Genomic DNA, 12137 nt, shown 5'->3' on the forward strand with positions numbered 1-12137 from the left:
GGGCCACTAGGCTGGTTGCCGTGGCGGCCGCTGGTTTCGTGAGGTGGTGGGCGGGGAGGCGGGGGAAAGGGAGGGGGCGGGGCCGCGTGGCGGGGAGGCGATGGGGGGTGGACTGTGGAGCGCGAGGCGTGGCGCGCGCGCGGGGAGATCGATCGCGTGGAGAGGAGCGCAATGGCGCGACATCCTGGTTTTGCCTAGTGTAGTGTGTGATGGAATGTCTAGTCGGGATCCACTCCGGGAGGGGACGGTGATTGATGGTTCCTTGCGGTGCACTTCTTTCGGCTCGCGCCCGGTCAGGACAAAAGCCGGTGGCATATAGACCTTTCCATCCTCTCGTCTCGTGGCTTCTTTGCGGCGGCCTTTTCTTATCCTCTTGGACCCATCCGACCGACATGGTAGTGCCTGAACGCCAACGGATTGTTTGGTCCATACGTTTGGCATCTACCGCGCTACGTGTCTGTTACCACTCCGTATCAGCGTGTTCTATCCTTTTACTCCGAAAAATTTATTTATGGGACGGCGAGACCTTCGACGGAACTGTTTCCGTAAAGGCCAGCGATCTGCGCCGGCGCACCGGCCCAACAGTTGGGCCGGTCGAGCCCGAACCGTCCGATGCGGTCAGCGCCAACCGTCAGATCTGCGCGCAAAGTGGGTACCTAATGAACCGTTGCAGCAAAAAATGGTATGTTATGTTGCAACCGTGCTAAAGACGCGCCACAACGGGGAAAACGTCTGTTCGTCCCCAACCCGCGGCGGCGGCTCCCCAACCCGCGGCGGCGGCGGCCGGATCCGCCGGTTTTTTGTTCCCCACGACCTAATAACCTCGAGGAGGGGCTCCCTCATCTATCAAGACGCCCTGTGCTTGCTTCAACCATGTCGTACATCCGCAACGACCTCCTTGCCGCCATGGATTTGGGCTCGAGCTCCGCTGCCGTTCATGGCCGAAGCCCACTGAGGAGGGAAGACCCTGGTAGTAGTGGACCGGTGCTGCAACGGTACTACAACCCTGGTGTGGTCTTCCAAGATGCAGCACGGCATGGCCGGGATGAATTTGATCTGGTATGAAATTCAATTGCAAACCCTAGATCATTTTGTTCACAAAAAAATTTTTGCAACCTTTGATGATCATGAGATTGAAAAGAGATGTTGCCAACATGCTTGTGTTTGTTTTTTGTGTAATATTGCTAATATGTTCTCAATTAATGCTAGTAAGATGTTTCTTCCTGCTGGATGTTGATAAAATGTTACAAGCATGTGTTGCATTTGCTTCATGCTACTTGCTGGATGTTGCATGCTGCATCCTAAAATGCTGCATGCAGGAATTGTTTTTCGGTTATGATTGCCATGCCGCGTCCACTTTTTTTGTTCGTGCTTTTTACGTATTTTTTCACGCAGCAAAAAAAATGACTTGGTTGCTGATTTTGTTGCAGAATGTTGCTGTTGAGCCATCAATTTTCCTTGACGATGATATGCAAAATGTTGCACATGAAGAAGAAGAAGAAGAAGGAGGCATTGATCTGAATGAAACTCCGCGAAATGTTAGTGACGATTCGTTTCAGCTGAACACCGATGGTGTAGCTCCAAATCAAGGCAATGCTCGTGTGGCTAGTGACAATGCCAATGGAAATGCTGCAACGCTTGTTGACGAACCGGATGAAGATATATCATCACAGCCAGTTGTCCCTTTTGTTGGAATGGTTTTTGACAATGTTGAAGAAGCTCAGCGTGTTTACAATGAATATGCCTCGAAGATGGGCTTTGGAACTCGCATTGTGACGTCAAAGTATAGTAGGAAAAATAGCTCGGATAAGAAGCGCATTCTAATCTATAGAGTTTTTGAGTGCATACACTCACGGAAAAATCCTTCGAAGAGTGTTGGTGATAGCATTTCTGAAGGGGCTGCAACAAATGAGTGTGATGATGTTGATATGAGCTATGCTAGTAACAAAAAATCTCCAAGCAAACAAGCTGGCATCTATATGGATGTGAGCGACAAGAGGAAAAGAAATCGGTTGGAGCGGTATGATTGCAAGGCTCATATGGGTGTTAACCTCAAAGACGGTAGCTGGGTTGTGACAATTTTTGAGGCCGATCACACACACCAGTTGATGTTGCAAAGGGGGCGTCGGAGATTTTGCCGCTCTCACAGAAAGATCCCGGATGCAGACATGCAGTACATCACTTCACTGCACTATCACAACATATCTACGGCTAATATGATGGGCTTGCTTGGAGATGCACGGTGTTGCGATCCAAGGAGTTTGCCGTATGTGAAGACTGATGTGACAAATGCAAGAGCAAAGTTGCGAAGGGGCCTATCGGAACGTGATTTGGAGCTGACAATCGAGTACTTTGAGAGAAGACAAGTGGAGAATCCAAACTTCTTTTTCTCGAAGCTAGAAGAAGATGGAGCTGTTAGGGCGCTTTTCTGGGTTGATGGGAGAACAAGGGCCTTGTATCCAAAGTACAAAGATTGTGTGTTTTTCGACACCACATTCTGCACAAATCGCTACAACTTGCCCTTTGCTCCAATTGTTGGCATTAACAACCACACACACACTGTTTGCTTGGGGTGTGCTTTGTTGCCTGATGAGACCATTGAAACTTTCAAGTGGGTCTTCCAGCAATGGATGTTGGCAATGAATAATGAGCATCCGTTGAACATTATGACTGATCAAGACCAGGCAATGGCTACAGCCATCTCAATGGTATTCCCACATTCAACACACAGATGTTGCAAGTGGCACGTCTTCCGGGTTGCAAGAACAAAACTAGGGAGGATGCTGGGCAAGGATGAGCCTTTTGCAGAAGCATTCTATGGTTGCATTAATGGTTCAGACACCGTTGAGGAGTTTGAAGAACGGTGGAAGCAGATGGTCGAGGTGTTTGGTGTGGCTGATAAGAAACACCTCAAAAACATGTGGAACAGCAGGGAGACGTGGGCTCCTGTGTACTTTAGGAATAAGTTCTTCCCATTCACAGGAACAACTAGGCGCTCCGAGGGCCTGAATTCCTACTTCAAGACATTAAATCACCATGGAGACTCGGTTTGGACCTTTGTGCAGCAGTTTGAGCTTTGCCAGGAGCTGATGCTTGATCGTGAAGACAATGCAGGCTTCATCAATGAAGCGACGAGGCCACCACTCTGGGGCAAGTAAGTCCAAAAAAGTCATGTAGCATTTTTTTTAGTTTCCCAGTACAGTTTGGATGCAGCATTTGAATGAAACATATGTAGCAATTCTTATTGATGTTGGAAGCTTTTTTGTTTGCAGTTACAACATTGAGAAGCAGGCTGCTGATTTCTATACCAGAGAGGTATTTTTCAAGTTTCAGAAACTATTGGCTAAATCAACAGGCTATGGGTTGCAATACCAGCTGCAAGGGAATGTCGGCTGGTTTCGTCTTGTTGCAAATGATGGCATGAACCCTAAAGTGTACACGGTGCGTGTTGCCCCTGATGATCAGACATACATGTGCAGTTGCAACATGTTTGAGATGTGTGGGCTGATCTGCCCACATATCATCCGTGTCATGGTGCACCTGAACGTGCAAGCGATACCTGCGAATTACATGCTTCCAAGATGGTCTAAGAGAGCAACCGACCTTGCACCTGAACCAGGCGATGGGCATAGAGCTATGCATTTCGGCGTCCCCACAACAAACACCCTAAAGTTTAACTCTCTCTGCCGGAAGTTTGGGAAACTCGCTTCTGATGCATGCTTCAATGATGAAGCTTATAGTTTTGTCTCTGGGCTAATTGATCAGGGCAGTGTTGGGGTTGCTGAAATAAAAGCTAGAGCGATCGATGAAGTTGCACGAGGCGAAGAAGCCCAAGGTCATGCAGCAAATGAACAACTCTCAGGGGGTCCCAGTACAGGGCAGCAGGATAAACCCCCCGTAGGACTACGAAACCCACCAAAGTCAGCAAAGAAGGGGAGGCCAAAAGAAAAAGAGAAGCGAAGGAAGCCACTAATTGAGCTTCGAGAAGATGAAATGAAGAAGAAAGCAAAGAAGGACGCAGCGAAAACGAAGAAAGCTCCAAAGCCAATGGAAAAGAAGACTCCATGCAAATATTGTGAAGATGAGGATCACAACGTGAAGAACTGCCAACTCCTTGCCGCTTTTCTTGCTGCGAGTGCGAGCGCGAAAGCTCCAGGTGTTGGGCCAATCCTTACACTTTAGGATGTTCCGTGAGGGGAACAATGATGAATTACCTTGTAACACCCCATGTCTTATGATAAAAAGTTGTGTTGACTAGTTGTGAATGTTTGTGTTTTGGGATTGCAACATACTACTACATGTGTGGTTTCAAAATGCAGAATGTTGATTTTTGAATTATGATGGTGCCAACTTATAAGTTTTTTTTTTAAAATAGTACTCAATGGTTGAATATCCTTGAAAACATGTTTAGAATCTCTGTGAAAAAGCATGATTGCAACATTTTAAAAACATGGTTGAAGCTTCTGTAAACATGGTTGAAGCTTGTAGGAAACATGGTTCAAGCTTTTGGAAAACATGGTTGAATCTTTTTGAAAAATAATGGTTGAAGCTTTTGGAAAACATGGTTGAAGCTTTTTCAAGCAATGGTTGAAGCTTTATTAAACATGGTTGAAGCAAAAAAAAAATGGTTGAAAGATTTTGGAAAAAATGGTTGAAACTTTTTCAAGCAATGGTTGAAGCCATTTTTAAACATGGTTGAAGCAAAAAATAATGGTTGAAGCTTTTTTAAACAATGGTTGAAGCTTTTGGAAACATGGTTGAAAGCTTTTTCAAACAATGGTTGAAGCTTTTTTAAACATGGTTGAAGCAAAATAACAAGTTTGAAAAAGGAAAAAGCCTTGAATGATTTAAAGTGTTGGTTTTGCTATGCAGCAAGAGTTTGGAAAGGAAGCTTATTTACATTATGCTTCCAGCAAAAAAATCACAGGGGATGTAGCAAAAAAATCACAGGTAAAAATGTAGATTTTTGCCATGCAACAAATCTAACAGAAGGTTGTAGCTATTTTTTGTAAGCTTCCAACAATTTGACTGTGACAATGCAGCATCCACATATTGTTTTCATGAAAAAAGGTTTCGAGGGGAAAAATTGCACAGAGATTCCCTTGAAACTTCTATGGATGAAGCTCATAACCAGCAAAACAATAAACGGGTGTCAATGCATGATCATGTTGGCAAAGCAGAAGATCACATCCATTAAAGAACGGGAGAAGTGCTTCATCCAAAAGAGATCAAGTTATCATCGGTTTACATACCAAAAAAAGAACACATATGTTTACCGAAGGTATCATTAGGGTACATACGAACGCGCACTACTCTAATACTATCAGAACGCTGCCACCTCAGACATGATTCTAGACCTAACGAAAGAAAACGAGCTTGATCGTCTTGAACCCTCCCGCAAATTAAGCCGCCAACTCTTCCTTGAATGCCCGCTCCATTGGGGCATTGTTCATTGGGTGAGTGCAAAGGTTGTGCACCACATCCATGCGGTATCGCGCCACGTCTTCCTGTAAAAATGAATGAAAAAAATTAAGCAAGTATGATACTAATTATTCTTGTGTTGCATGAGTATTGAAAAAAAGGAAAGTAGATTGCAACAAAATACAAAAGAAATTACCTGATTGAACTCTTTCATTGACTTCCCATCAAAGTTCTCCACATATTTGAGCCCGAAAAAGCCACAATCACATCTGTGAGATTAAAAAAAATTCTCCTTCATATTTCCGATGCATAGTTGAAACAAGCAAGAATGTTGAAATGGAACACATGATTGAAGCAAAATTCAAAAAGAAAACTCACAGGTTATCTTGCTTTGGGTAATCCTCTAGGTCAACACGGGCGAAGGATCCAACATCGACATTGAATTGGCTGTACTCTTGTGCGAGGGCTGCAAAGTTTGTGATCTACCACCAAGAAACACGCACAAAAGTTTGAAAATAAAAGGATAAGGTGTGTGAAAGATGACAACATGGCATTTATGTAGATGAAGCAAAATTCAAACAGAAATTTTAAAAATAGAGAGCATGAGCCTACCAGGTTATTTGCTTGCTTCTTCAAAGGAGATTGTTTTCCTTTTGAATGGATTGAGTCAAATACATTCCACTGCTTGTATAGCAAGTTTGCGCAAACAATTATCCAGTGCTTATCATGAACAATTGTGAAAAAAAGCTGGAAAGCACAAAAAGAAAGGCAAAAGGGGGACTCAGACACATGTAACTGATGTGCAAAAAAGCTTCCAACATCAATTAGAGTTGCTACATGTGTTTCAAACAGATGTTGTCAACATCAATAATAATTGCTACATATGTTTCGAAAGAAATGCTACATCATTGGATCATATTTTCAAAGTATTTGTGGTGCGAAACAAAAGTAGGCTCTCTGGAAACTTACGAGGTCATATTTATTCGCCTTGAACTTTGTCACAGCCCTTTCAAGCTCGGGTATGAGTTTTGCTGGTTGGAAGGTTGTTGGGTCTTGTTTTAGTAGCATCTACTTGAAGGATACAACAAAATGGTTAGTGTGTGTTGCAACAAAAAATGTGAAGAAAAAAGGAATGAAGCATTGCTTGTTTCTGCAAAAACTTACCCCCGCGTGGACTGAGAACATGTATTTCTTCCGATTCGTACCACTTGCTGCACGGGATGTCATGTTGTTCATCTCGATACATAGGGACATAACCTCATCATTCATATCCCCACGAGGCTTGAAGCATACCAGGAATTTCTTGTATCCAATGTAAAATCCACCCATCTTGATGAAAGGTGTCCTGTTACCATAGATGCAACCAAATGAATCATTTGTTTCGAGCAGAAAAAAAATAAAAAACAGAAAGCAACAAGAGATAGGGCTTAGGTAGCTCACACTTGTTCATTGGCATGTGATCTCCTCAATGGTTTCCCATGCTTTACATACTTCTCATACATGGCTGCAGCTGCATCAACCTTTTGCTTCTTTGCCTTGGTATTTTTTACCGCTGGAACTTTGGCCATCCTCTTCTTCCTAGTGTTCTTGTCATGTGTGCTAGGGCCACTGCTTGCCTCAACAAAATGCTCTTCTGTAGCGACCATATTAGGAGCTGCAGCAAGCAACAAAAAATGGATGAGTTTTGCAAGGGATTGTACAAAAAGAGAATTTGATGCAATCACACATATGTAGCGAAAAAAATGACATGGAGAAAAACAAAAAGAAATGATGCAGGAGGAAGGAAGCATACTTGGGCTGTCATCATCGTCTGAAACAGGGAACACGGGGATGTTTTCAAAAATGGGGCTGACTGTGCTTTTCTTGGTTATAGGCTCATCCGTGCAATGCATCATCTCGTAGTCTTCGGAGCCCTTTGGGAACAACTCACAGGATGGTTCGTCGTCCCAAATGCCAGCTGTCGCACTCCTGGGTGCATCATAGAAGAGTGGGGGGCTGTGAGGTGAGACGTTCCCTTCCATCTCGAAACTCACTCGTTGTTGCTCACGAGTTTCAGCAGCCTCGGTTGCTACTTGTTGCTTCAATCCGGTGACTTCATCCTTGTTAATGCTAGGTGTTGTACCTTCAGCTTGAGCTTGAGCACCAATGCCATCATTTGCAGCTTTAGCATCATTCTCTTTTCCGTGACATTCGTCCATGATAGGTGCTTCGAAGGAGAAGTTGGGCTCACTGGTAGCTGTGACGACGTCTCCAACATCGCGAAGGAGGGCAGCCATCCGGCTGCACTGCAATCCCTTTAAACACTGTCCAAACTTGCCTACAATATCATCCACCTCCGCTGCAAAAAAACCCTTGTGCTTGTCGTAAAGCATTTGAAACTGAGTTGGTACCTACAACAAGCCAATTATTGTACATTTTAGTCACATGTGTGGATGTAAAAAAACACAAAATGTGGGTGTGGCACATTAGAGGTATGGATGGAGCGAGAAAACAAGTAGGTATGCTACTGTGTTACTATGTATCAGATAAAGAGTGTGATTGTAGCAAATTACTGTCATGTATGTAGGTAGCAGATTTATGATATGGATGTAGCAAAACTATAACATGGATGAAGCAAAAACAGAAGGTAGTTGTAGCACACTAGACACATGGATGTAGCAAAAAAAGCCTAGTAGGTATGAACTTAAACCACATATGAAGCAAAAACAGAACATGGTTGTAGCACATCAAAATGAAGGATGCAGCAAAATAAATATACACTTGCAACTTGATATAACAAAAATAATGTGAAGCCTAAACAGGAAATGAAAATGTACCCTTAGATCTTGCATGCTAGGGAATGATTGCTGCAGCCACTCGTTCAGCGATGATGATAGGTGTGGTTCAGCATCAACATTTTGTTGAGCCTCGTTTGATTGAGAGTTCTTTGCTTGATTTTCAGCACCTTGAACTTGGCTTCCTTGGCCACTAATTCCTTGGCCACTAGGTGCTTCAGCACCACCTCCCTGCCCACTAGCTGCTTCAGCACCAACTTCCTGTCCCACAAGTTGTGCTGCATAGGGGGTGTTGCACAAACTCCGGATCTAGAAAAAACAAAACATGAGTGGCGGAAATAAGAAGGCTGCCATAAACTAATTGGAAAAGCAAAGATTACTACATGCAAAATCAGTGAGCAAAAAAACAGGGGGGTGTTAATACTCCATTGACAAAGGAAAATACATAGGCGGGATGTAGCAAAATTACATGGGTGTGTTTCCCGTAGAAAGGTTGGATAAGAGTGAGCTTGTTCTTGTCAACTTTATCCAGCCACTCAAAATCCTTTTGGCAAACAAAACGTATCCTCGGCACGGAATAATCAATAGCATGCTCATTTGGGAGGCCAGCCGGGATATCAACATGATCCATGTATATGATCTGCATGGGATGGAAAAAGGACATTAGCCAACAAAAAACATAAAAGTCATGAAGGTTTCATGCAGCAAAGGAAAAAAGATGGAGGTATTTCATAATGTTGCATTGCATACCGCTAACATGGGGAGGCATGAAGCAATCTGGAACTCTTTTTCTGCGTTTGCTTGCATCCTCTTCTTCTCTTGAAAGACTCCAACCTCCTCCATCGCTCGTGCCAACAAGTGCTCATCCCAAGCGAACTCATGCACCAAAGACATATCTTCCAAGGAAGCAAGATACTCAAGGTTCACCATATTGCCCGTGCCTGGGCACAAAACTGTTGCCAACGCAAGGAGTGCCCAAGTCCTATTTATCATATCCACGTCCTCCTCACTGCAACTAGTGAGCAACTTGACAACATGGGCGATTGGAGCCCTGTTCCCCTCCTTGTAAATGTTGCGAATATCATGTTCATCACTCTTCTTTAGAATCTTCACGGGTCTATCACCGGATGGCACGTTGAAAATCCTTTTCACCATAAGCTTGCTGAAGATGATAGATTTGTTCTTGTGTTTGAACTCAGAGAGTACGTGATTCGTGTTCATCGCAACAAACTCAATGAGCTCATGGGGCACCTTGAAAGACCGGATGTCCAACAAGTCTCCAAACGGTCCCTCCCTTATGATTCTCTGTTTTTCCGGTGATATTTGCTTCCCAATCTGAGCCAGCCTTTTTGAGTTAAACCTTGACTTAAAGCCACATAGATTGCCTTTCTTCTTCTTCTTAATATTCTTCTTAGCCTTCTTACTCCCCTCATTCTCACCAGAGTTACCTGCAACATCTACAAAAAAGGAAAAAACACAAAGTCAATAAAACCATAAAACCATACCATCAGAAGCTAGGAAGAAACATACATGAACACCTAAAAAATTCTGACAAACGTATGAATTCAGGAATGTTGGGTTGCGCAGCAGAACGAGTAGTGATTCATTGGCAAAAAATATATATAGTGCATATCAGACCAAAGCACAAAATAAGACCAAAGTTATAGGGAGAACAAAAATAAGACCAGACAAAATAATGTACTTATATTTCTAGTGTTCTACTAGTGCAGTGGCACGGGGATTTTTCTTCTGGCCAACCACTGGGTAGGGCCTAAGCAAAACATCTAAGAACTTTTTGGCCAGGGGTTGGTTCAGATTTTTTATTGTTTCCACAAGTCTGTTTCCAGAGTCATACCCAAATCCACCAATCTAATGAATCTTTTAGTAGTTGCTCGTATGACTGAAACAAGAATTAGCAATACTACACTGTGGACAAGCAAAAGCTACGACAGTTCTACGCCGGCACCAGATCAGATCGGCAACCATGATTCACCGCCGCGCCAACTCCCTCTGCCCGCGGGAACCCCACCCCGGCCCCTGCCTCTGTCCGCGCGAACGCCACCCCGACTCCTCCCTGGACCCGCGGGAACGCCACCCCGCCGCCTCCCTCGACCGCGGAAACGCCATCCTCGTCCGCGTCGGTGCCGGCGGCGGCCCGCGGCTAGCGACGCCCTAACCCTAAATCCAACGGGGGAGGGGGGAGAAACAACGAAAATGGAAAGGGGAAAGCATTTGGGCTCGAGTTACCATCGGGGGGAGCCATAGATGGCCGGAGAATGGAGATCCGCCCTGGGCCGCCGCCGCCGCCGACGCCGTCGCCCTGCGCGAACAAGCACGTCGCCCGCGCTCGCCCTGCTCGAAACGAAGGATAGATCGGATGCAGCAAAAATGACTTTGGAAGGGATAACTACGAGCGCGTTAAAAAAACGGTAACACGTGGCGCAACGGTGTCCTTGGATCAAAAAAGAGATCGTACGCACGGGGCGCGACCGGCGCAATGGTTCGGCCGGTGCACCGGCCACAAACACTTCCCTTCCGTAAATCTGTCCTGCAAATGTCTTGTGGGACACGTTTGCGGGATCTATTCCGCGCCGGAGGGCTCGCCGTCCTGCAAATACAATAATAAGCTTACACTTATCAAGTTTATCATGACAAGTTCATCATCATATATATACATCACTAGTTGATCATCATACTATTTCATCACATAAAAAATTATGCGCAACAAACGAGGTATCAAGTTTAGATTCATGAATGCGTGATAAAACAAGCAAAAGATGCTCAAACGACATAGATCAATCAAGCAACATTCTCAATGTTGCGAAGAACGTCGCCACCAACGCCGCCCCTAGCAACTCCATCACCATCATCCACATTGACCGGAGAGCTCGCACCACCATCTTCATGAACTTGAACCGGAGAGCTCGCACCACCATCTTCATGAACTTGAACCGGGGAGCTCGCACCACCATCTTCACAAACTTGAACATGAGAGCTCGCACCACCAGCTTCATGAACTTGAATCGGAGAGCTCGCAGCACCATCACCACCATTCATTTGGACCGGAGATTGAGCTCGACCACCATCACCATCATTCCCTTGGCTTGCCGAAGCACCACCTCCCATGCCGAAGCTACCATCACTGCCACCACCACCCATGTCGAAGCCACCTCCACCCCGAAAGAAAAGCCCCCTCCAAACCCAATACCATCACCAGCCATAAGATTTTGGAGCTCCATCTCCCTCTAGAGCATGATCTCCATTCTTTTCATCTCCCAAAATTCTCTTGCCATTGCATCCATGCCCTCCGGATTCATCATCATGAACCGGTCCTCCTCGCCAGTCCTCTCGTCCTTCCTCTTTTACTCCTCTAGGAAGAGCTTGCACTCCTCGTAGGCACACCTCTTTTGCCATTTCTCCTCCTTGTGCTTCTCTTTCTTCTCGGCCATGGCAACTTTTGCATCCCAATGCTTGGCTAGCATAGCCTCCTTCATCTTCGCCATCTCACCAATTCGATCCCTCAAAGTGATTGCCTCGGAAGACCTCTTGACTCTTGCTTTCTCCTTCTTGTTTCCATCCGGCTTGCCCTGGTTTCTTTCTCCTCTTGGTGCATCATCACTATCATCATCATCCTCAACCTCCACTTTCATGCCTCTCTTTGAAGGGGATTCCTTGTCCCTCACCCTCCACTTCTCATTATCCCGGGGCCATTTCCAACAATGTGAATGACTGGCCATTGGAGGCCGGGATTTGCTTGTAGTACTCATTGGCGATCCGATCCTACACACAAACATTGAGACAACCGTGAACTCATAATCTTCCTATGAACACGGCTAGGGACTTGAAGATGAAGAAATGTTCACATAATCATCAATAGTGGAGCCACTTGGTGGTGCATTCTGCACTTGCTCCAAGCATCCGGACCAACGGGAGCAAGCTTTG

At 45.1% G+C, this 12137-nt stretch overlaps 1 protein-coding gene across 1 annotated transcript; it reads right to left on the minus strand.

The window, feature by feature from the left end:
- Positions 1-5402: 5402 nt before the first annotated feature.
- On the minus strand, positions 5403-11354 carry LOC119272571. The gene is made up of 13 exons (XM_037554038.1): positions 11060-11354; positions 10443-10547; positions 8946-9652; positions 8665-8835; positions 8238-8504; positions 7214-7811; positions 6862-7075; positions 6586-6766; positions 6391-6489; positions 6034-6168; positions 5800-5903; positions 5618-5690; positions 5403-5507 (listed from the first exon to the last, which is right to left on the minus strand). Exons 1-13 carry the CDS (start codon positions 11352-11354, stop codon positions 5403-5405), a joined length of 3054 nt encoding a protein of 1017 aa, XP_037409935.1.
- Positions 11355-12137: the final 783 nt, after the last annotated feature.

Source organism: Triticum dicoccoides, chromosome 3A (assembly GCF_002162155.2).
Source record: "Triticum dicoccoides isolate Atlit2015 ecotype Zavitan chromosome 3A, WEW_v2.0, whole genome shotgun sequence".
NCBI lineage: Eukaryota > Viridiplantae > Streptophyta > Magnoliopsida > Poales > Poaceae > Triticum > Triticum dicoccoides.